Source organism: Onychomys torridus, chromosome 2 (assembly GCF_903995425.1).
Source record: "Onychomys torridus chromosome 2, mOncTor1.1, whole genome shotgun sequence".
NCBI lineage: Eukaryota > Metazoa > Chordata > Mammalia > Rodentia > Cricetidae > Onychomys > Onychomys torridus.
The window spans coordinates 34,051,117-34,076,983 of NC_050444.1; the positions used below are offsets into that span (position 1 = coordinate 34,051,117).

General features: G+C 42.5%; 1 protein-coding gene across 3 annotated transcripts in view; it reads right to left on the minus strand.

Annotated features, from left to right (window-relative positions):
• Nucleotides 1-423: 423 nt before the first annotated feature.
• Nucleotides 424-25,867, minus strand: part of Kcnb2 (potassium voltage-gated channel subfamily B member 2) — a 407,124-nt gene continuing 381,680 nt past the window's right edge. For 2 of the 3 annotated variants that reach the window (XM_036179239.1, XM_036179238.1), the window contains one exon: nucleotides 2,934-5,711. In XM_036179239.1, coding sequence (XP_036035132.1) covers nucleotides 3,567-5,711 — 2,145 coding nt within the window. In that variant the 3' untranslated portion in view covers nucleotides 2,934-3,566. Of the gene's footprint in view, nucleotides 774-2,933; nucleotides 5,712-25,867 lie in introns of those variants that run through there. The other variant, XR_004944249.1, reaches the window with a different exon arrangement.

A 25,867-nucleotide genomic window follows, 5' to 3' on the forward strand; every position in this document is an offset into this window, starting at 1 on the left:
TTATCAATATGGTTCCTGTTTATTTATATCATTTTCGACATTGATAGAACTGTGAAGTAGCCTACATACATAAGCTTTTTTTCCTTCCTTTCTAATTTCAAGAGAAAATAAATTGTGACATTTCCATGGCCAGCATGAAAATAAGAATGTTAACAGGAGAATATGGGGTCAGACAGTGGGCACATACTCTCTTTGTAGCAGATTTAGTCTCATCATGATAGTGTTTGATCACATCTTGCTTCAAGGCAGTTGACTGTGTCAGGGAATTACTAGTGAAATATTTCGAGAACAATTAAGTCAATTTCAGGGACCCACTTGGTGTATGCTTGTGGACCTACTTAAGGCATTTCTTCCTTTCTTCCCCTTTTCTTTTGTTTTCTGCAGTGTTGGGGATTAACCAGGATGTCATGCGTGCTAGGCAGGTTTTTTTTATTTTTTATTTTTTTTTTTACCATTGATCTCCATACCAGTACTCAATGCACACTCATTCCTATGCTCTTATCTTTGAGATAAAAACATCTTGTGGCAATTTGTGCTGGTTAAGACAGCCAGCAGAAACATCTTAGCCATTTGAGGGACCATGCTGTTTTGAGGCTGTTCAAATAGCCTTTTTCATTGGCCTTTATTCCTGGTTGCTGAGCTAACTAACGGTGAAATGAACTCTTGGAAGCGCGACCTTTCAATAGCCCATTCAGGCAGTCCTTTCTAAACTTGGGTGGTGTTTTCCAAGGGATACAAAAGAGGTATTTGAAGTCGTAAGACTGTCAGTTTTCCTGTTGATGAGAAAAATAAAACAGTATTAAAAAAATACTGAAACAGATATATCATAGAGTAAGTTGCTACATGGACATGAACTTTAAATGGAGAACACAGAAGACTTCAAAAGAACTCCGCACTTGATAGGTGTATCCAGGTCTCCTGGTCTTTCCAGACAGACACGTTCTCCTCTGAGTTAGATACCATTTGCTGAAGTTTGGAAGGGCTTCACAGGTGCATTCTGGGAGATACCTCCATGCTAAACAGCAAAGTCAAAGATTTCCTAGAGGAAATTTCTCTTTCTTTTCTCCTAGCCGAAGACTTTTGGTTCAGAGGAACTAAGAGACTAAGAGGACGAGATTTCCAAGGGATTAAAAAAAAAAATTCTTTAAAACTTCAAAACAAAGCAAACAGAAACCTTCCTAGCAAACCTCTAGGATGACAGGGAGAGACTTTTTAGGAAAAACGCTTCCAGGAAAAACATTAGAGACTTTTAGACTGGGTGAGGGTCCCGACGGTAAGCGTTATGGAACAGGGCTCTCAGTAGAAGGCCTGATAGACACATGGCGAGTGGGACACTGGTCATTTGGCAGGGCAGTAAGTCCACTTATGAAGCCAGATGAATAAAAAAAATAGAGATTCATCAGTTGGAGACGTTAGAAAATAACTGCTTTATGAGCTGTGTGAAGACAATGATCTTCATAACTTATTTGCTAGTCATCTAACAATAGATAGACCTACTTGACCTGAAAAACTATATATAGAAAATTCAAATACTCCAGATTTACAAAAACGGGTCAACATGTAGTCTTTAGACACTAAAAGAAGTATACACAATATAAATATTAATGATTAATGACTATAAACTCTTAAGGGTTATGTTTTGAAACAAACATGAAAACCATTAAGAAATTCTAAGCACAGTGGGATAAAACAAGTGTTTTAAATTAGTCTTCACATCAGGACTGCTTGGATTTTAACAAAAACCAAAATTTGTTTTTTGTTTTTTTATATGAGATTTAATGACCAGAGTCTATTAATTAAGAAATATTAAAGACTTAGATTACAAATATTTGGATTACTTATTTCCTGAATGGCTTTCCTTTTAAAAAGGAACAAAATTTAGAGTTTTTCCCTTAAACAATAAGCTTTGTGTTTAGTTTTCTTTATCAGTTTTCTCAGTTCCCTCAGCTCTTTGCACACACGCACAAAATACATTTTGCTGAGGCAAAACCTGAGCATTGCCAGGAAACTGGAAATCATTCCTTTGAGATCTTGAGGGGGCCTAGAAATAATTTGGTATTTGTTTTTATTCCGACACAAGTGAGATGACAAGAGGTTGTAGAGTCATTCCGGAGATGGCATGGCTGGTAGCTGCTTATCAGCAATGAGAGCCTTGGTTCCCACGAAGCAGATGAGTCCAGTGAGTGGGCAACCTCCAGTGCCCAGTGCCTTTGCATTCGGTATGCTCCGTAAGAAAGTGCCAGAAGGGACTCTCAGCAAGGAGAGTTCTGGCCTCTTGTCGGGGCTTCTGTGGGTTGGAAACCTGAGAGTTGTCCATTTGCTGCAGTTACTGAGAGTGCTCTTACTAGGCTTGGGAAGGATTCAAAGTCTGCAAGAACAACAGCCTTCCAGGACTGGTAGTGTCGTTCTACATCTCTAGCCTACATTGGAAAGGATTTTGGGGTCCATCTCCAGACCTGGGCTCCTAGCATGGCACCTCATTTGGGGACGAGCTCTGTCAAGGAAGGGGGCTCTACTTTTAGTCCATCAACAGTCACTTTGTGGAATTTCCATTTTAACAGACCTTAAGTTGTATGCTGGACACCAAAGGAAAATACAGCCATGTGTGCAGTGCCAAAAGAAATTGTTTTAAAGATGATTTCCAAATGTGGATTAACTATTTAAAAATTTTATTTTATGATAGAACCTTCTATACATTTTCAAGTTTATGAAAACTGAATTTCTATAATAGTCTGTGACATGGTATTTAATTTGTAGGCAAAAATTCAAACTTAAATTCCAAATACTTGACATCTGGTCATTAAATCTTACTGATTTCCATGATTTATAAATAATACCACAAATGCAACAACTAAGCAAAAGCAAAAAAAGGAAAAAAATGCCCTCTGAATTTTATTCCAAATAAATAAAAATACATATAAACATAACCCTCTGAATTATATCCCAAATAAATAAAAATACTGTATTCCTTTAAACAAACATAAGAGCTTTATAATCCAAAGCTAGATGCACAAAATGGGTTAAGAAGAGGTTGCAATTTTGCAACAGGAAGTCTGGACAGCTCCTCCAGGCAGTAGCTGTGAAGGATTACCTGTGTCTCAGAAACTTGTATCCACGTGTTCTTGAGACTTCTGCATCCAGGCCTATGTACAGAGATATGCATTTTGCAAGCTCAAAGCACCTTACTCCCCATAAGCATGAACACATGCAATGACATTTCATCCTTTCATGTGCAAATCCTAAAATTCATGGTAATGTAAAAGTTAAAACCGGAAACCTGCCTACAGTTCGGAATGAAAGGATCAAAAATGTCAGACATTGCAGAGCACTGGTTCCTAACAGAGCTCTTTATTTGCTCACTACTCTTGACTCAATTTTGTTTGTTACAAAATGCAGTCTTGACTCTTTATTTAAACAGTACTTAAACTAAACTGTTCATGCCATGCAAAAATAACATTTTATGCACTTTTTTTGGGGGGGGGGTGAGGGGTTTCCCATATTTTAGTTCACGGTATTATTAATCGCATTTTTAAGAAAGAAGTTTTTTTTATTGCTTTTATGACTAGTCACATGCTGGTCTCACGAGTGGGACAGTGACTCGTATCTCCTGGATTGGAATGAATTTCTGGGGCAAACAAGTGGTTCTCCATCTTGTACCCTTCTTGACTACTGTCCTTCTTGACTTCACCCACAGCCTGGTAAATGTCTTGCCTACAGTTGTGGTCTGTGTTCTGAGGGGAGGAGGAGCTCACACAGCCCTCTTCTCTTAAAGGGTCTCTGGCATCGCCAGGCTTATCTGATAAGCAGTTGGGGCTGGAGTCTGCTTGCTTGTCTGGTCTTGACCTTTGGAGGTCCAAGAAGTCTTCATCATCTCCAGTGTCTATTTCCGTGAAGCTCCTTCTTTCTCTAGGAGAGAAAGGAAACAGTTTTTGCTTGGGAAATCGAGGGGAGAGCCCTCTGGAAGATGCCTGACAGTGTGCTGAAGCATCGGCACCTAGCAAAGGTCTCTCTCCCTGGGGAAGGGCTTCTTCTAGAAGGATGGTACTGATGTGCTGAGGAGTCGTGAGCGGAAAGTCAGCCGTGGTTACTGGCAGTGGCCTGGCTGTGCTGGGTGGGGTCTGGGGTGCACTGCTTCTGTTTTCCTGAAAGTTCACTTTGAGGGATCTGGACTTGAGGGGGTTGCTCCCTTTCAGCGAGCTCTTGGGGCTGCCAGTAGCACTGTCAGGTTGCAAAGGACCCTGTGAAGTCCCAGCGTCAAGGTTCACAGTTATATCAATTGGGGCATAATCCAGAGGAGTCTCCCTGGCAGCAGGCCCCCTATCTCTGTTCAGGCTTAGAAATGGATGTGCCCTGACTCTTTGGTGCTCCTCTGCTCCTGGGAGGTCAGTGGGGAACCTAATCTGCAAATGAGAGGCAGAGGGGGGTGGCAGGGGTGACCTCTCGGTCTCTGTGAAGTCAGTGGCACAGCTGGTGAAGCTGTCGATGCTGGAGGTGCTCTTCATGTCCACGATGACCTCGGTCTGTGCCACAGCCAGCTGCTCCTGTGGGCAGGCCACCTCTTCCATTTCAATCTCCTCCTCATACACAGATGGCCTCTCGGGCTGTTCTTGGCAGTCTGGGGTTGGGTGGGAATGAGGCTGTGTCTTGGTGATTTCATTGTAGAGCATCTCCAGTTTCTGGGCACTCAGATGCTGTGGGCTGGAGGAAGAAGTGTTGTTCAGCTGTTCGTGGGAGTCTTTCTGGCTAACCTCCTGGTACTTATTCTCATAAGACTTATTGGAGCTTGTTTCTGACAGAGCCTTCCTGGCCCACTTCCACCGGCTTGGAGACAGGTGATTATCATCCACAGAGTCCTTGGTATTGGCTGACTCTCCAGCCTTATCCACAGCCACATCTATCAGTTCCATACTTCGAGCAAAGGCATCTTTTAAGTTCATAGAAACAATGCTGCCATTCCTTTTGGCTCTTTCAAGAGCCTCTCTCCTTTTAATAGCTTTCTCCTGGCGTTTTTGCTCCTTATAGAACTCAGAGAAATTGTTCACAATGATGGGTATAGGAAGGGCAATAACCAGGACTCCTGCAATACAGCAAAGGCCACCCACAATTTTCCCTAACAGTGTTTTAGGGTAAATGTCACCATAGCCCACAGTGGTCATGGTGATGGTGGCCCACCAAAATGATGCAGGGATACTGGTGAATTTGGTAGCATCTTCATCTTTCTCAGCAAAAAACACCAAGCTGGAAAATATCATTATCCCCATAGCCAGAAATAATATTAATAAGCCCAACTCATTATAACTCCGTCTGAGGGTGAAGCCCAGAGACTGCAGGCCAGTCGAGTGTCTGGCAAGTTTCAGGATCCTGAGGATGCGCATGATCCGGAAGATCTGGACCACACGTCTCACATTCTGGAACTGCAGCACACTTTTGTTGGACTCGGTGAGAAAGATGGTGACATAATATGGTAAGATGGCCAGCAGGTCAATGACATTCAGTGGGCCTTTAAAGAATTTCCATTTATTTGGTGAGGACAGGAATCGTAAAAGGTACTCCATGGTAAACCAAGCGATGCACACAGCCTCTACATGTGCCAGCTTGCGGTTGTCACTGGGCTGCCCAAATTCATCATTTTCCTGCAGCTCCGGAAGTGTGTTGAGAGACAGAGCAATGGTGGAGAGTACGATGAACAGGATAGACACAATGGCCAGGATCTGGAAAGGAGAAGGAGGTCCACATTAGCAAATCCTCTTTGTTTCCCTGGCAACCACACATGCATTGGTGGTTCTTGGAAAGATAGAGAATATGATCTTAGTTATTCCAGAAAGGCTTTATGAAGGTCACTTTACAACCTAGAGTTTGCTAAGGAATAGAAACACTTTATGAGTTAATTTTGCTTAACAGCCTCATGCACATTTAGATTTTAGCAATTTGACAAAACCTGAGTTCTCCATACTTGCCATTCTCTGAGACACATTTGTGTGGGTCACCACCATTTGGATGAAGACTCCATGTAGTTGCATACCTTCTTGGGGCTAACGGTCTCTTCTCTCTTAGCTAGCTGAACTTTTGCTTTCTGGTTTGTATTTGCTTGAGTAACTTCTCTTACATGCTACATAAATTTGATAGAGGATTTCCAAGCTTTCTTCTACAGCTATACACACTAAAGCAGAACCCAAATGAGAAGAGGAGAGACTGGGCAGTACTCCTTGTAAGAACAAATACTTCTCATGTGGTCAGCATTGGCTTGAGAAACAGCTTGGGAGAGCCTTTGTCTGGAATGCAGATTTCTGCTTCATATCACTTGGGGGAAGAGGATCATGAGATAACTTCATTTCAGGAAGACAGTGTTCATGAAGACTCTGAAGAACAGACAGAGATGTCATTACAGGACAGACAGATGCTCCAGCCAAGGAGAGGGTAGCACAAAGGCATCAGAAAGAAGGAAGAAGAGGCTCTTGTGACTGGAGCCTGCACTCCCCGCTCTGACATTGGCTGTGTCACTTACTGTGACACCTTGGCCAGATTATTTAACCTTTCTGTGTCTTGGTGTATAAATATGTTGAATGCTTGCAATGGTCATAGCTATTTCATGCTTGCTGTAACAATTGCATAGTATGCAGACATTGCTAAGAAGATCAAAGATATCTAGATGGTTGACCCAGGACTTTGGTGCAAAGGGGGATTTGTGGCTCTAAGTCAGTACCCAAGATTTATGGGGGTATATCAAGAAGATTAACGCTAGAGAGCAATGTAAGGGTGTATATCTTTGCTTAGAAAAATCTGTACATTTGGATCACATATGTTAATATTCTGATCTGCCCCTTGAAATCCCATCCCATGGCGCTGCACTGTGTCATGACGTAAAACCCTCATTCTAAGGAAAAGCTCCTCTCTCTCTCTCTCTCTCTCTCTCTCTCTCTCTCTCTCTCTCTCTCTTCCGCTTTTCCTCCCACCAGGTGCACACTCTCTCTCCTTTTTCTTCTTCTCTCTCTTTCTCTCTCTCTTTCTTTCTTATTTTTCTCTTCATCTCTCTATTGTAATAAATTCTCCACACGGATGCAGGTCTGGGTTGTGAATTACTGACTACTGCCACTGCTGCCATACCTGCATGGTGTGCATCTGCCCATCATGTTTCCCTGCACTTGTGGGACACCCTCAGGGGTTCCCCCATGTAATAATTCATAACAACATAGCTCTTGATGGAGTAGGAAGCACTCTTTGCCTAGTTTGGGTTGACTTGGTTTGGTCAGACCTTTATCTATGACCTTGAGTGAATGAAAATCCGCCATGAAGAAGTAATCCCTTGAGCTGATGCCCTCTAACCTTGACAGGTGTTATTAGTAACAGGTTTTGTACCTAGCTCTGAGAAAAATCTACAAATCCTCAGACCGAATTGGGAGGGAGGCTGAGATCCTGTCTCCATCCACCTTATATTCCTGTTTCCACCTCTCTAGTGCTGGGATTAAAAGTGTGAGACACTACCACCCGGCTCTGTTTCTCTTTTAGACGGTTCAATCTGGTGTAGTCCAGGGTATCCTTGAACTCCTGATCTTCCTCCTTCTTCCTCCCAATTGCTGGGATTAAAGGTGTGTGCTACCACTGCCTGGCCTCTATGGTTAACTAGTGGCTAGCTCTGCCCTCTGATCTCCAGGCAAGCTTTATTTGTCAGAACACAAACAAAATATCACACAACAGTAAAATAACCAGATAGTGACTGTTTTCCAAAAAGACTTAGCATCTAGCTAACATCTCAAAGCATAATGATTAGTCTTGAGGCCATGGCTCAATACTTATTAGACTGTGAAAAACTTAGTTTGTGTTAGGACTTCTGAATTCTTTCTCCTCTCTCCCTCTCTTTGTGTATACATGTATACGTGCGTGCGTGCGTGCGTGCGTGCGTGCGTGCGTGCGTGTGTGTGTGTGTGTGTGTGTGTGTGTATGAAGGTGCCCATTTGCTAAGGTGCATGTGTGGTAGTCAGAGGACAACCTCAGGTGTCCATTCTCACCTTCCACCTTTCTTGAGATGGGTCTCTTGTTTTTCTCCTGTGTACGCTAGACTATCTGGCTGAGGGATTCTGGAAGCCTGTCTTTGCTGTCCACTTCCCTGTAGGAGTGCTGGGCTTGCAGATGCTTGTGTTGTTCACCCAGCCTCACGTGGCTTCTGCAGATGTGAACTCAGGTCCTCAGGCTTGCATACCAAGTGCTTCTCCCCATCTCTCCAGACTGCATTGTCTTCCCTTTATGTCTGTAAGCTCCTCTACTTGGGGTTGTTCTCTTCTTTCTTTCTTACTCTTCTGCTTCATTTATTCTATCTTTATTGTTTCTCTTCCTGTTCCTTTGTTCTCATTTGCCCTCTCCACTTGCTATGAAGAAAACCCTAAGAGCATAAGGCATTTCAGGATGTCTTACGGGTGCTAAATAAAGCTATGTTGCTCTCCAATTCCAAGAATGGTCCTCTATTAGTAGATTTTGCTTTTTTTTCTTTCCTCTAGAATCAGGTTATGTATTGTTTCTTGAGTATACTTCAGAATTTTCTATTAAAAAGGTGGAGCATAGCCAGGCAGAGCCAGGCGGATCTCTGTGAGTTCAAGGCCAGTCTGTTCCACAGAGCAAGATCCTGGACAGGCACCAAAAACGACACCGAGAAACCCTGTCTCAAAAAACCAAAACCAAACCAAACCAAACCAAAACAAAACAAAAGATATGGCTCAGTGGTTACAAACACTTCTGTTCTTGCCTAGGACCCAAGTTTGGTTCCCAGCTCTCCTGTCAGGTGTTCATACCAGTTTATAACTCCAGTTCCAGCTGTGGATTCCCCTGTGGATTCTGTGGTTACTCCCCCCAAATACACACATGTACATTAATAAAAATAAATACAGAAGGGATGGGTGATGTCAAGGAAACAGTGTCTTCCAAACACAACAGGATTGACACATGCATATCACCGAGAATGAGCAGCATGTACAGGGCCTGCACAGGTTTGAGCCACATGGGGTCCCTAAACTGAGAAGGGGAAGTGGACACGATGCCTATTCCTAACCAAGAAGCTATCTCCAGTTGACAACCATTTGCAAAAGAATAATTAGCCTCATGGGGTATATACACCGCACTTAAGGGCTGCCCCCATGCCCAGAGGTAGAAGGCCAACACAATATGAATTCATTGGTGTTTTTGTAGATTTTTTTTGTCTCATATTGGTTTGTTTGACATTTTTTATTCCACTGGAATTTTGTTTGTATACTATAGTTTCTAATTTTGTCTTTTATGTTTATGTGTGTGTTTCTTGTATCTTTTGCTTTTTTTTTTCTGGCTTGTTTTCTAAAGAGAGAGAAAGGAGGCATGGAGTTAGGTGGGTAAGGGGTAATGAGGAGGATCTTGGAGGAGAGGGGGAAGGGAAGATATACTGTATGAATTTTCATTATAAATAAATATATGAATTAAATACTTTTTTAAAGATGGGCAGTGAATCCCAGTAGGACCAATAGTTTTCATCTCCCCTACGAGCTTACGGAGGCTGAAGTAGAACCACCTTAAGATTGTTTATTTAGATGAACCTGTGGATAACAGATTGTTTATTAGAGATGTTAGGAATGTTCACCTTGAATCTCTTCCTTCATTGGCCAGTGGCAGGACAACACCCAAGCTATTCTGTTTCTGAAGCCACTGGTCACCTCTTCCCTGACCTTTTTGCTCTACCATGAGAAACCAGCTCTGTAGTTCCTAGGAGGCTACACTCTTATTAACACACTTGTGACTTTTTTTTCTTTTAAAGACAGTGCAGCATCTCAGTAGGTAGCAGAGGCTGGCCTTGAATTCACTGTAAAGCCCAGGTTGGCTTCATACTTCTGAACTTCCTGCCTCTGATTCCCACAGGCATGTGCCACCACATCCAGCTCTGGACATTTTCATATTGGGATTTCTTATATCATTCTTGTATAGATACCCATACTCTAGATTTTCTACGTTGAATCTCTTCCATGACCACTTCTGAGGCATTTAACTGATGTTTGCCAGTCCAGAGGAAAAAAAGAAAAGCAAAACCACAAATGAATCCATCTGATTATTTTTAAACTCTTTAAAAAAGTATGGTGCCAGGAACCAAGCCCAGGATCTCACACATGCTAGGCATGTGCTGTATCAGCCCAGGATCTCACACAGGCTAGGCATGTGCTGTGACAGCCCAGGATCTCACACATGCTAGGCATGTGCTGTATCAGCCCAGGATCTCACACATGCTAGGCATGTGCTGTATCAGCCCAGGATCTCACACAGGCTAGGCATGTGCTGTATCAGCCCAGGATCTCACACATGCTAGGCATGTGCTGTGACAGCCCAGGATCTCACACAGGCTAGGCATGTGCTGTGACAGCCCAGGATCTCACACATGCTAGGCATGTGCTGTATCAGCCCAGGATCTCACACATGCTAGGCATGTGCTGTGACAGCCCAGGATCTCACACAGGCTAGGCATGTGCTGTGACAGCCCAGGATCTCACACATCCTAGGCATGTGCTGTGACAGCCCAGGATCTCACACAGGCTAGGCATGTGCTGTATCAGCCCAGGATCTCACACAGGCTAGGCATGTGCTGTATCAGCCCAGGATCTCACACAGGCTAGGCATGTGCTGTATCAGCCCAGGATCTCACACAGGCTAGGCATGTGCTGTGACAGCCCAGGATCTCACACAGGTTAGGCATGTGCTGTATCAGCCCAGGATCTCACACAGGCTAGGCATGTGCTGTATCAGCCCAGGATCTCACACAGGCTAGGCATGTGCTGCACCACTCAGCCACACTCCTAGACCCTATCTTCCAACCTTTGGACAAAGAATAGTAAGTCTTCCGTTTTTTCAACTTCACAGAGTTAGGTTTGTAAGCCATTTTATTTCTTAACCTATTTTCAACCCCCAAATGATGTGTAATATTAATCCAGTCTGTAGTCTAGATGGTTGCAACCTGATAAATATAGCTCTGTTTAACAGCTGGAAAGCCAGCAGACACATGAAATGGCCCAGAGGACATTCCTGAAGAAAGGGCATTATTGTAGGAAAAAACCAAACACTGAAGCTCTCAGCAACCCCGCATGCATGTTAAGGAAACCCAAGGTACTAAAGCGAACTATTTTCTATTTCATGTTGAAATTCAATCTGTTAGAACCCATTTGGAGTTCCAGTTTGGAGGAATGGCTTATTTTAAATATCTGTGAAACTTGGAGTTTTCTCAGAAGGACAGCTGCTCAGACAAATTGCTCCATATATCTCCAAAGTGCTTTTTTGTGGCACAATAAGCCAAATATATGTTTATTATTTTTATTGGAGAGGTTTTTTTTTAATGTAATAGATGTGACAGTTTGCTCAGAGCTATAGGATAAGCTTCTAAACATGGGTATTCACACTAAGTACAATGAACCCTAATCACATGTGCATTGTTTTACTTACAGCCGTGCATTCATTAAGACTTGACTGACTTGGATCTTTAACCTTGAATGGGCCTCCAGACCTAGCAGAGCCAAACTGTTTCTCAGCTTTAGCAAGTAGACTTCTATTTGTACATGGCAAAATAAGTGCAAACAAGTACCTATGTGATGTCAGCCTACCCTCCTCGGAGAGTTGAATTAGCTCAGTGCCAAGGTCCCTTCCTCACTAACACACTCACTATGAACTAACATTCTGTGTTTCACTTTAACATTTTTCTTTTTCCAGTTAGGACTACAAACCAAACCAAAGACAAGTCCTAAATGACCCTGACATTTGGTTCAATTGACAGAATTACATTTTGTTGCTTAAGAAAAAAATTGAAAGAGAAGGCTTTGAAAAATATTGCACTGAGGATGTTGCAAGCATTTAGTTATGGGGAGCACACATTCTTTCTGGGTGACTCTTTTCTCTATCGAATCACAGGGTGTGTGTGTGTGTGTGACTATTCCTGTCTTTGCTTCGACACAGGTACCGTAGCATGATGTAGAGTTACAGACAGGGTTCCTATACTTCCATAAGTAGGCACTAAAAGTTGGCTGCATGGACTTCTGTTTGTTAGAGTATGCATGGCAGCCCAAGACTTGCCTCAGTTACACCAACTTGTTGGTGTTATTTGTAGATAATGGATGTGCTGTGGTGGAAAGCAATGCAGGGCAAGGAATTAAGACACGTCGGTCTGCTAGATATGGAGACAAACCATTCTCATCTCAAAATGAGATGCGTCACCTGCTCCCGAGGACCACTGACTGGATCATGAAGAAAACACTTGGTAAAATATGGTGTGGTGAGTGCAAAGGATGCCAGCAATCCTCCCACACCACTTTTCTGTTTGCTTTTGAGAACAGATCTGAGGTTTTCCAGGGTGACCTCGATCTAACTGTATAGCTGAGGATGACCTTGAACTTTTGTTCCTTCAGTCTAAGCTTCATAAGTGCTAGATTATCGCTTTGCTCTACCCCGCCTTGTTTATGTGTTGCTGGGGTTGGATGTTCTGTGCATGCTAGACCAAGTACTATACCAACTGAGTAATACTTTTCTCTTAAATATGATGCTAGACCTTTTTTTTGTAGCCCAGGCTGGCCTCTGATTCCCAGACCTACTGCCTCTGCATTGCAGGTACTGGTGTTACAGATGTGGACCACCATAACCAGCTTCCTATCCATATTTTCAACACTTTCAAGCATATTCTTTGACCTATGCAGTGATTTGCATCTCATTTTCCTTCTGACTAAGCCACCTATGTGGCAAGTATTTACGGTTTGGCAGAGGTTGCTTCTGGTGCCTCAGGTCTCAGAATATGCGGATATATCAGAATATACTTGTGTTTCTCTGCTGTGTATTTACTGCTCTTCAGCCTGCCACACAAACAGGCAGACATTCTGTGCTTCATGTGGAATGCTCCGCTTGTGTTGCCTCTCTCTTCCCCAACCCTGCCTTTCCTGGCATAAACACATGTCAAGAGGTGAGTGAAGTAGGTTATATGGTCTGAACTGATGCACACCACTCTGACTTTATGTTCCCAGGAGGCCATAATCTACGCTTTGGATGAACTATGGAACACAATGTGGAGAAGAATGACATAATTTTCAGGGCAAGGATAAGTTGCTTAAAATGACAGGGAGGAAGAGGGCTGCAAAAAGCATTCTTAGAAGCATGAATAATTTTCTACTTTCAGAACACGGATGTTCTGGGCCTATCAGCCAAATGCCAACCCACTAGTTGAAGGGAGAGGCAAGGATTTGGTACGAATATCATGATTTCCATGCACCCATCTCCTGCATCTACTCCCCAGATGACTACTGGGAACAGCTGAGCAAAAAGTAAGTGCTTTGATTCCCACTGAAGGAAGAGTCACGTGGTTGCTTTCAGTTCCAGCCTTCCATTTTCTTTGAACCACATGGTGCCTATCTTTCTACTGGCTAGCTGACCCTTCTTCTAACGCTCCCTTGGGTCTCCCAGAACACAAGAGGCTCCACCCTTAAGTTCTCCCAGCCGATTTTCACATACAGGCAAGACTTCTTATGCCCTAATACCACATGACTAAGTGAAAAGAACAAACATAACAATAAAATTCAATTGCTTGCAGGGTTATGATGGCCCTGGTGATTATGTGACCCTAGAATTCAATTCTCTTGCAGTTTGGGGGCTGATTGGATGAAAGATTGCCCAGGTACACAATGCTTTCTGTATGGGGAGAGGAGGGGTGTGAGGAGCAGCCCTGTTTAGACTGCTTCTCATTTTCAGATACAAACCTAATTTTTTTGAGGAGACTTTGGATATTTTACAACCAAAGACATTGTTTTGCTATTTTGCTGGTGTCTTTAGAAATAAGTGTAGTTTCATCATCCATGATATATTTCTGTATCTGAAAGGATTAGATTTTTAGGAATTGAGTCATTAGGTGAAGGCTGACAAATGGAACGCCACATTATTCTTAGAATCTCTACAAACATAGGAGCAATAGTGAGCTTGAGACGACTTGAGCCTTGTAGAGAGCTGCGTACAGCTGCGCCTCAAAGATGGTGCCCACTTCCGCCCTCCACCTTCCCGATGGTGAGTGCTCTCAGTGATAAACAACTCCATATTTGGCTAAGGCAAAGATTCTGGCTTGCTTCCGCACACCTGGACCTATTGGTAGTGCCCACGTGGTGTATCAGGGTTGGCTACCCAGTAATTACTTAAGGCTGTGAACAGGTTTCCCTGGGGTCAGAAGATTGTTCAAGGTTCCTGAGTAAGCTGCTGAAAGAAGAGCCTGGTGTTGCGTCTTCCTTGCTGGTCGAGGTGGTCGCGGCAGAGCCTTACACTTACTCTCATGCTTAGGCAGTGCCTGTAACTGCTTCTCGGGGAAGTCTGTAGAGCCTCAGAGTGAAAATGGAGATGAGCCAAGCCTGGCAGGACACAGACATCGCCTCCGCCAGCTCTTCAGGAGCAGAGTCACGGATCCTTTCTGTTGCCTGCTGGTCTCCATGAACAGTTAACTAATTAAGTTTGCTTGCTTTTGTTGCCTCACTGGAGCAGAACCCAGAGAATTGCATGTATTAGGCAAGCCCTCTGCTACTGGATTACCCCACAGTCACCATGGATGTTTGGACCCTCCCCTTCAGCACAGGAATAACAGGGTGTGGGAAAGATGCATGCAGAGGTCCCGGGGCACACACCCTTCCAGTGGGTTTTTCATCAAGCTCAACTGCTTAGAAACTGTACATTATAAAAGTCAAGCTGGAAGAGAACCAAAGAGACAAAGACTGAGGGAGTGTAATCAATGGTGGGCCATAGGTAGGGCTGGGAGTGTATGACTGAGGATCAAAGCTTGAGTTTGAACCCTGCTTCTGACATGCTGTGTTCTCTCTCTGACCCTGGACATCAGAAGTAGCTTTTCTGAGAGTCAGTAGTCTCATGTAGAGATTTCAGAAAATACAATTCTTGCTTTGTTTATCTAGACAATCCTGTCTTGTGGACAAATAAACAAAGTGTATGTTAGATTTTTGTAAGCTGTAAAGCACTAACAATATTCATTATTATCCTTATTTGAGAAGTTCCCAAATCATATCTCAATTCCTGCTGAGCCAAAAGAATAATCTAGTTCTTTATTCTGTCCCTGTTCTGAAAGCCTAGATGCCCCCTGTCCCCAGTATCCTACAAAGGATCATGTTCAAGTACACAGCATAATTAGGAAAGCCAGAAAAATGGCAGGTTCTTGGATGTTTGGTGCCAACGAACAAGACTCCCCGAAACTGGTTTTTTTCTAACAACTGCAAACCTTCTAACATGGTCCCTTCTACCAGTTGCCTAGCCAGAAGCTGGGGGAGACATCCCTTTGAATATTTACCTGGAGAATTAATTTCACTGTAAACAAGAGGGCCATCAACACTCTCTGGACTGACTTGAACTTTCAAAATCTCCTTTTGTGGCCTTACTTATACTAAAGAGCTTTTTTTTTTTTGTTCCAGAGCAGCCAGATTTAAGAGATAAAAATACAGAACATTTTAGTTGTATTTAAATCAAATGTTTATCTGGGATGTACTGAAAATGCATTTGATGTTTGGATGAAATTTATGAAAGTATTCTATGTTTGACCAGGCATGCAGACCTGGCAATGATCTCTGCTCCAAGATGTCTAAGCAGATTTACTTTTTGATTATGTGTATGCATGCACCTCTGTGTGTGGGTTTGTCTATGTGCATGCAGGTGTCTGAGAAGGCCAGAAGAGGGAATCAGATCTCCTAGAGCTGGAGTGACAGGCAGGCATGAGCCACTTGACATGGGTGCTCAGAATTTCACTTGGATCCTCTTCAAGAGCTGAGCCATCTCTTCAGCTCCCAACCAGATAGTTTTGCTCTCGGGCATCCAGAGATGGAAGTGAGAGACTTGCAGATGAACAGTGGCTGGGATGCAGGATATGTAATGGGGGCTCTCTGTGACAAGCCACAGCAAACTCATGCTCTGTGGAGTCTTGTTTCTGCCCTCAGTTGACTCTTCCCTAAGTTGTCTCTTACCTTCTCCTCCTCAGCTCAAGTTAGCCCAAGTATTATTCATTTTCCCTTACACCCGTACAGCCTTACAGCTCTCTGGAATAGTCATTTGACAAGTTCATAGGAGATACGTTTGTTTCTCCAACAAGGTTTTAGGCTTATGGCAAAGACTACTGATCTTCTGTGGAAGTTCTTCCAGTATCTAACAGGGCAGGCACTTTGAATGTGTTTTGAATAAAGCAGTAAGCCTCCATTCCCCACTCTACCTTCCATAAAAAGAAAGGGAGATCCACAGAGCTGGAGAAAATGAGAATGGACCCTTAAAGAAATTAAGGATTTTTCTAACCAAGAATGGTATGAACACCTATAGCTCTAGAACTCAAAAAGCCGAAGTAGTAGGGTCATGCAACATAGCAACACTTTGTATTTAAAAAAAAAATAATGGAAGAAAGCCGAATATTTCCTAACTATGAGAGAATATAGCAGAGGATTTGTCGTTTTAGCTGGCTTCTTCATTATCCAAAGTCAGCCTAAAAAATCTTGAACTGCTTTTAATCATTTTCTTCTTTAAAAAGAAATTTCTATTTGAAATGGTCCACTTTGAGATAACAGAGCAGTGTTACAAGTTCAACAACATAATCCTTTCTAGTTTTAAGAGCTATACTTTTTATTAATCCCTTTCTTCTTCCATTACACCGAGGAGATGGCCTTTCCTTTTTTAAAATCCTTTTTCTTTAGGAAGCCTGTTCTTGAATTGATATTGGCTTTGGACGTCACCTTCATGGAAGGGTACATTTGCTTAAAGAAAAGCTCTATATCCATTCCATATCACATTTTTATGAGTTTGCATGTGATTTTACCAGTTCACACACAGTGAGAGTAACATGTATAGATTTGTATGATTCAGGCTTGTGCCAAAGACATTAAGCCACTGAGAATAATGAATGATACAGGTTATGGTTAAAAATAGATTTGCATATAGACATATTTTATTTTACCTTTAACAGTATTTTTTAATTCTTAGAGAATTTTATACAATATATTTTAAACACACTCATCCCCAACTTCTCCCATAACCACACTGTCTACCCTTCCCTCCCTTCAAACCCAACTTTGAGTTTTCCTTTTTCCTCATCCCGTTAAGTTTGTATTGGCCAACTGATCTTAGCAGTGGGGCCTGCCCCAACTTGTGGTTGGCTTACCAGGGGTCACCTCATTAAAGAAAACCAACTCTTTGTCTCATAACACTTATACACATATTTTGATATATCTATATGCCAATTATTATCCCATGTGAGCAAAAGTAAGGCCCCACAAAAAGTATTGAAAAATATGTAAAAGTAAAAAATAAAGAATTCTGCATATTTTATTGAAGAAATACATATTTGTAAGCATAACTTGTTAAAATATTGTGTGATTATACAATATCTCAGACACTTGAACGTTTAGGACAAAAATAATAGAATAAACAGAGACTTTCTTTACTTTTCCCATTGTTACCAGCTTTCCAGTTCTTTAAAAAGATAGTTCATGGAAACTTAAGGAAAAAAAACCCCAGATTTTGAATGTGTTTTATTTATTGGGTATTTCTGCCTATTTATATTTCTATCCAGATTTGGTAATATTCTTCCTTTTCATGTTGGAATGATGTTTGCTTTGACCTAAGTACGATTCTAATCACAAGTAATTTTGAGAGGGAAGCCTGGAAGGACAGAAAGGTAGAGATTTCTATTCAAGAAGGAAAGTAAGTCCAAGGCAGGCTGAGAGGAGAGGACAATGTCTTTGAGGCTCCCCAAATTATGGCTTGCTCAGAAAATATTGTGTGGCTGGAGGAGTTGCTAAGAGCATGGTGTGCTGGTGAATTCATGGCTGCTACATACAAGGGTATAGACTGTGCACTGCATAACTGCAGATGGTACCAGCCCAGATAGTCTAGTGTGAATGATCCCTCTCTCATTTGTGCAAAATAAACTATGAAAGCCTTGGGGAACAGAAAGTTCTGCCGTGTGTGCTTCTGGGAGGTCAGCAGATTGTAAAGGGCACACGATGTACAGAATGCAAGTGTGCTAAGCTTCCTTCTGTAGACTACTCTCTCTGGCTCAGCACCAATAGATCAGCAACATGGTGTGTATTGTGCTAAGTTGTTGGAAATATGAATTCCCAGGCCCTATTTAGTGATTAGGGATTAACTCAGCAGTCTGTTTTTGCTTGTTTGTTTTTGCTGCTCAGCCCAGTGATGCTGTTGCCTACCAAAGCTTGAGGATGACCTCTGTAAGGAGTAAATGCCACAAAAGGAGGCAGTGGCAACTAGATTTTCAGGGTGAACAGATCAATGGGTGTAATACATGAGACAGGTCGGGGATGCAAATGAGCCCAGAGAGCAGTTTCTACGGTAGCTGGACCGTGGGCAGATTATAAGAGCATTTCTCCGAGGCATCTCACTTTTACTTGTTACAGGGTTGGAGGACCCCGGGGCTCTCTAGCTACTCATTAATTTTACCAGGGAGACTGAGCAGCTCTGACAGCAGCTTCATCACCTTCCTCACCATCTTACAGGACTAGAAGACAGAGTCATCCTTGGCATCAACCATGACTCGTCTTAAAAAAATGTTTCTTCAGAGCAAGAATCTAGTTTCCTCGGAAGTTCAGGCTTTGTAAAGGGAAATGTTTTCCGATAGAGTTAAACAGTTCGTTGGACACATGAATAAATTTTGAAATACATACTGTGTTATTTACCAGAACTGTTTTCTTAGATAATATGTTATCTTAAGTGTACATGCTCAAGTCACACAGGGCAAAGGCTAGTTTCAGGACCGATTTATACTTGCCATTCCCTGAAAGCATGCTCGTTTTTTGAATGACTTCTTATCCATTCTGACTTTTAGTTTCTGCAAGGAAGTCTTCTAAATTTCCAGAATTAAAGTGCCATTAAAATCTGGCTTTGTTCCTGGGGTACCTTCTCACTCTCATCAGCTCATCAATCACCATTAACAGAGGACTGCAAGGATTTATTCCTTCCATTATCCCCATAGCTCACGAATGTGTCCCAGCAGCTCCACAGAAAGAAAAAACAAACGCTGTAATGCAATCATCTTTCCTTTTAATAAATCTCCGTGGCAAATGTCTTCTGAAAAGTACTTCTGGGGTCAACATCATTAAGACCACATTATGGAATGCTAGCAAACAAGACAAGCGGGGGCCATGGTGAAACTGAACAGCACTGCCAAGGGAGGAGCTAGATGGGAGCCAAACCCAGTTGGGTCTGCAGGGACCTAGCCTGACTCACTCTCTATTAGGGAGGCTACTGTGTGGTCTCCAGGCCCCAGAAGAGCTGTATTTCATGGAGGTTTTTTCTTTTCTTTTCTTTTTTTCACTTCTGATGCAAGAATAACAGGTGTTCTTCCAAGTATGAGAGTGAACAAAAGAAACAAAGGCTTTTCACTGGCATCTGTTTGACCTGCTTTAGCAGCCACAATCAGAGACCCACAATCAGAATGGGCGCTAGCACTTCTGGACTTAGTGCATCTGGGTTTACAACTTAGGCTCAAGAAGCGTTTGTTGGATAGAGAGATCACACTACTGTCTTATGTGGACAATGTCTACAGTCATGTAGATTCAAGCTAAGCCTAGGGTCACCCATAGATTCCCTTCTGAGGACTACCGAAGACCTTGCCACTTAGAATATGTATTTAAAAAAAATTTTGTTGTAAAATAAAATACTACATAGAAAGAGAATTTTTTCCTTTTTCTTATTTATGTATTTAGTTATAGTATTTTCGTGTGTGCAGATGCATTTGTGGTTTGTGTGAAGCCCCGAGGTCAACTTTGGGTTATTGTCCATCTTGCTTTTGGGATCAAGGTCCTTCACTGATCTGGAACTCACCAGTGGTTCTAGGCTGGTTGGCCACCTAGTCACAAAGATCTCCTTCCTTAGCACTGAGATTACAAGCCACACCCAGCACGCCCGGCCTTTCTATGTGATTTCTGGGCCTCAAGCTCAGGCTGCTGTGCTTACAAGGCAAGTGCTTCACCAGTCTACCACTTCACCCCCTGCCCCAGCCAGCACAAAACAGCCTCTGGAAATACCTTTAAATTCTATTTATAAACCTAGACTTTAAAATAGAAGCCACAGTATCATCTTAAATCTCAAGACTCCAGATAGTAAGGTAGGTTTATTAAAATAGATCTCAAATGGCTCTTTCCATTCACATCTTCCTACTGAAAGTTTTCTGAATCACTGTTTTTTTTTTGTTTGTTTTTTTTTGTTTTTTTTTTTTTTTTGTTTTTTTTTTTGTTTTTGGTGTGGTTTCTGAACTAGCTGCATCACCACCAGCAGGCTTCACCCCAAGCTCCCTGTTTTTTAAAAAAGTTACTGAAGATTGGACCTAAGGCCCATGTCAGGCAAACACTACACCACTGAGAACTACACCAACCTAGAACTTAAAATTTATTCTGTTTATTTATTTTGAAACAGAGTCTGACTATGTACCTAGGCTGGCATTGAATTTGTGACCATCTTGACTCAGTCTTCCGTGCTGGGATTGCTGGTATATGCTACCACACCTGGTTGCAGAACTTGCTTTTTAACAGGATTTCCAAGGAGTTCATATGTGCATTTAAATTTGAGGGACACTCCCTTTAAAAGTGTGTGTGTGTGTGTGTGTGTGTGTGTGTGTGTGTATGTGTATGTCTCGTATTTGTGTGTGTCTCTGTGTGTGTGTATGTGTGTGTATATCTCTCTCTGTGTGTATGTGTGTGTGTATGTCTCTGTGTGTGTGTATGAGTGTGTGTGTATGTGTGTGTGTGTGTGTGTGTGTGTGCACGCGCATGTGTGTCACTTGAGAAAAAACTCAGAAGGCAGGGGAGGATGGTTTAATGTAGCATGTTTGCCTAGCATGTGTGAGGCCCTGGGTTGTATTCCCATGATAAGAAGGAAAGAAAGCAAGATCAAAGAGAGTTGGAAAGAAAGCAAGATCAAAGAGAGTTCGAGGCTCTTTCATACATTTTTTAAAATGAGTTAATTTCAGTTCTGTGGGCAAGGGTGTGCTATCCAGCCTTCTTTAGACTGTTCAGAGGTTGGGTGAGGATGTTGGGTTCACAGTCGGACAGCAGAGCCTGGACAGGAAGTAGCCCAATGAAGGTGTGAAAGCCCCAAGTCTTACCTTCCAGTGACCCACTTTCTCTAGTGAGGTTTGACTTTCTAAGGGTCACACAACCTTCTGAAAGAATCCCACCCACTGGTTCTGATACATGGCTTTCTAGAGGACATTCCACATTCAAACCACTGTGGATGTCAAGACTGACAGCTGCCATTAGAAGCTGGGAGGAGTCTAGGAAGGGTTCTTTTCTAGTACCTTCAGCCTGGGAGGACAGAACCCAGTTGTTTTGGTTGTCTTCACCTCTGCAATTTGTGGTAATTTGGTATAGCCACAGAGCACATGAATGCAACCAAGTTGCTTAGTCAATTAGAGATCTAATCTTTAATGAGCAATAGTGCTAGGAACACCCAAAGAGCTCTTAAGTGTGTTTACTGCAAAAGCAAATTTACTATCCTTTGAAAAGGAGGGCTAGAATCCTAGTCAGCAGGAAAGCCAGTTTAATTGGAGGACACTGAGTTGTATTGACTGTTGTATGTACCTGTGTCCCAAGAGGCACCTCAAGCCCAGCTGGGACAGAGGAGGCCAGAAACTGTGAAAGAGTCACTTGTACCAGCAGGATGCGGGGTGGGGGTGGAGTGGGGGATAAGGAAATACTACTAATAACAACTTGAAAGCAAAGTTAGCAGCAAGAAATTCCTTTGATATTAAGAAATGGGAAAGCCCAGTTTCACTTTGAGTTGGTTCTCTATTTTTGCTCTGTTTATTTTTAAAGCTAGCATATAAATTGATGCTTTCATTTGGGCATTTTGAGATATATGTGTCATTATAATTCATTCTTATTCACCCCTCCCTCATTATTCCTGCTGTCCCTCCCCTCTCCACAAATTGTCCTTTCCTTCTGTTCTCTCTCTCTCTCTCTCTCTCTCTCTCTCTCTCTCTCTCTCTTTCTTTTTCTTTTTTTTCCAGATAGTGTTTCTCTATGTAGCCCTGGCTGTCCCGGAACTCGCTCTGTAGACCAGGCTGGCTTTAAACTCACAGAGATCTACCTGCCTTTGTCCCCTCAGTGCTGGGATTAAAGGTGTGTGCATCACCACCGTCCAGCTCCTTCTGCTTTCTTGTCACAGGAATTCCATTGCCCCCTCTTTCCCACCTTCACCTCTCCTTCCTCACAAGCTCTTCCAATCCTTTATTGACCTCCAACCCCAATCCCCACCACACACATTTAAATCTTGATTCTGCATATGAGGGAAACCATACAGTATCTTCTGAGTCTGACTTAATTTGCTTAAAATACTGACCCAGGGCTCCATCTATTTCCCTGCAAATGTCCTGACTTCATTTTCATTAAGACAGGAAAAATTTCCTTGTATATATGTATCACGATTTCTTTAGCCATTCATCTGCTGACAGACATGTAAGGCTGGTTCCAGTTCTGGCTATTGGGATTAGTGCTGCAAACAACATGGATGTGCGTGTGTCTCTAGAGTCCTTTGGTAGAAACTCAGGAGTTATAGGCTTAGCTCATATGGTGGTTCTACTTTTAGCTTCTTGATGAGCCCCCATCCTGATTTTGACAGCGACTCTGCAGTTCCACCAGCAACAAATAAGGGTCCCTCTTTCCCACCCCTGACAATTATTTGTTGTCATTTGTCTGTCTTTCTTTTTTTTTTTTCCTTTCGGTTTTTCAAGACAGGATTTCTCTGTGTAGCTTTGGAGCCTGTTCTGGAACTCACTCTGTAGACCAGGCTGGCTTCAAACTCATAGAGATCTGCCTGGCTCTGCCTCCCGAGTGCTGGGATTAAAGGCGTGCGCCACCACTGCCCAGCGACATTTGTCTTCTTAATGATAGACATTCTTCCTGAGTTGAGATGGAATCTCAAAGTAGTTTTAATTTGATGGTTAAGAATGCTGAACTCTTTAAAAAATATTTATTGGTCATTTGTATTTTTTTCTGTTGAGAAGTATCTCTCTATTCAGTCCTATAGCACTTTTAATGATTGAATTGGATAATTAAATTGTTTAATTTTGTAATTCTTTATGTATTCAAGATACTAATCTGTCTGGTGTAAAGCTGGCAAAGACTGTGGTGGTTTATAAATTAAAAGTGCTGAGGAATTATAATGCTATTGTCCAGATAAATAGATCTTAGACCAAAAGCACCTGAAATGTACCATGTTCTTATGTATTTTCTATTAAGCCCCCAGTAAGAGCAGATCCTGCCAAAACATGGCAGTGGTTTTCTATGGATGAACAGCACTTGTTTTCAAACTATAAATCATTTTGAGACTCATAGTCAGTGTCTCTATAAGAATGAGACAGGGGGTTGGGGATTTAGCTCAGCGGTAGAGCGTTTGCCTAGCAAGCGCAAAGCCCTGGGTTCGATCCTCAGCTCAAAAAAAAAAAAAAAGAGACAGAATAGTTGATCCTAGGACATAAAGTACCAGGGAGAATAAATTGTGTGTTGTAAAAATATTTGTTCATGTTTATGCATGTGTTGGGCATGATGTTACTAATACCACTACTAATAGTTGTTCCCTAAAAAGAATACAGGCATTTGTCACAGCTGTTCACTGCCTACCTGAACTAGATGGTAAGGCACTTGAGGAAGCTACCACATGATTTTGTCACAGAACATAGAAAAAATAAGCTGGGCCTGGGATAGAAGTTTTCATAGCACCTAGAGGATGCTATGTCCCCATCCCCAAGGACCTTTGGGCAGTTAATGGTAGCTATGGGGAGAGGCTCACAAGGTCCCTCTCCTTTCTGTGGGTCTCTCGGCAGTTGTCATTAGGGGAGGGAAAGACATTCTCTTCAGTGATGTAGCTTCTGGTTAGGAGCCCAGGCTCCAGTAAGTAATCCCTTACCCAATCATCCAGGGGAGAATTGCCATCCACAGTGTCACTCAGCTGTGGACCTGCATGCTGCACAAGTGACTGGCTGGGCTAGAAGTGCCAACCTGTGGAATAGTGGCAAGTCAGTCGTGGGGTAAGTAGCCTTGTTTATACCCACAGATTAGTGCTGCTGTCAGCTCTGGTCATAGGAGCTGTTTTGTTGCCAACAGCAATAACTACAGAGACTCATAACTGGTCAAAGTACTGAGAATAAGACACGGCTGATTGTTCAGCCACAAGTGAGATTCCCAGATCATTTCCTTTAAGGATTAGGGATCAATGTAGAAGAAGGGAAGAAAGAAGGGAAGAGCCGGAGGGAGCAGAGAGAAGTGAAAGTCTCTGCTCACGATCTCACAGATCTTAGGGCCCACGACTTGCTGAGTAAGTCTGCCAATGTCCTGTCATAGGGGGCGGGACAGAGAAGGGCTATGAGACCCCTGACCCCAAGGACCTGGATGTACTAAGGGGTAGCTAGGAGGAGGGAGCCTTTCTCCTCTCTGTGTGCTTATAGGCAGTTAATTGTCACTGGGGGAAGGACTTCAGTGATGTGGCTGTTGACAAACCCATGCTCCTGTAAATAACCACCCAAGATCCTGAAAGGAACCCTACTTAAAATCATTGGTTCATTGGGAAATTAAATAAATATATGAAGGGGGGGGAGTAGAAAAAGGCGGGGCAGTGTGGCAAGATGGGCATTGGTGGTAGCGGAAGGGGAACAAGAAAGGATTATGGGGCATGAGTATGATGAAAAATATTATATATGTATTAAATGCATAATGAGACCTATCATTATACACAATTAACATACACCAATAAAATCAAAATAAACAATAGTTGTTATTAAGTTAGAATTGTTGATGATCCATATAAAGGCAGCATGAGTTTGTTTCCTAAACATAGCTTTTCTTTGCTTTTTCCTCCCCTTTTTGAGACAAGGTTGTGCATGCAGCTCAGCTTAGCTTTGAACTTGTTATCCTCTTGCTTTGACCAACCAAGTGCTGGGATTATAAGTATGTGCTGCTATGAAGCCGAACACTGGAGAATTCTAAGGATGGAGGGAAGGTAGACTACCTCTGCACTCTCCTGCGCTCTCACACTTCAGCGTTACTCTGACTTAGGACTTGGAAATCTGGTCTGCCCATCTAAACATCCACATGTGGCTTAGGAGTGTGGTAAGCTCTGAGAAATGTGTCATCAGGCTATTTTGTCTTTTTCTGCTCATTATATGATGCGTTCTCACAAACTAATATGTCTATGATGCCACTCGGTGGTTTAATATTATGAATTACCATTGGATATGCACTCTGCCAGTGATGTAGACATCATTATGTGGTTTATGCATATAGCTACTTAAAAAAAAAAACAAGCATATTGGTGCTTTGTTACTTCTGACCTTAAGATTTCTATCCTTCATAGTATTAAACTGACTCCTAATGACTTATCATTATACTCAAAGGTAAATGCATTCTCAATCTTCATCAGAGATACTTGTATTTATACTAGATGTCAGTTAACATGACGACCCAACTGGCCAAGATACATAGAATAAGAGACTGCAGAATACTAAACCTTAAATAGGGAGGGCATCTACATCACACCCCTTCTTGCTAAGGTTTGGGTGTCATTGCAGAAAAAGGGGGAGGAAAGAGTGTATGAGCTAGAGGGGATGGATGCCACAAAGAAGCACTGTCTTCCAGACACAGCAGGGTGGCCGCACACACGAACTCAGTTTTGGTTCTGACTCGCACAAGAACTGTGCAAGTTCAAGCCAGACCAAATGCAGGCGTTGAGAGAGGAGATAGGCATGAAGTCAACAAACCACTGGCAACTGATAGCTATTGTGGGGAAATGAGTCAGTATTCTTTAAGGACAAAGCCCCTGGTAGGTTGACCACACTCCCAAGGAAGGCATAAATCCAAGAATACAT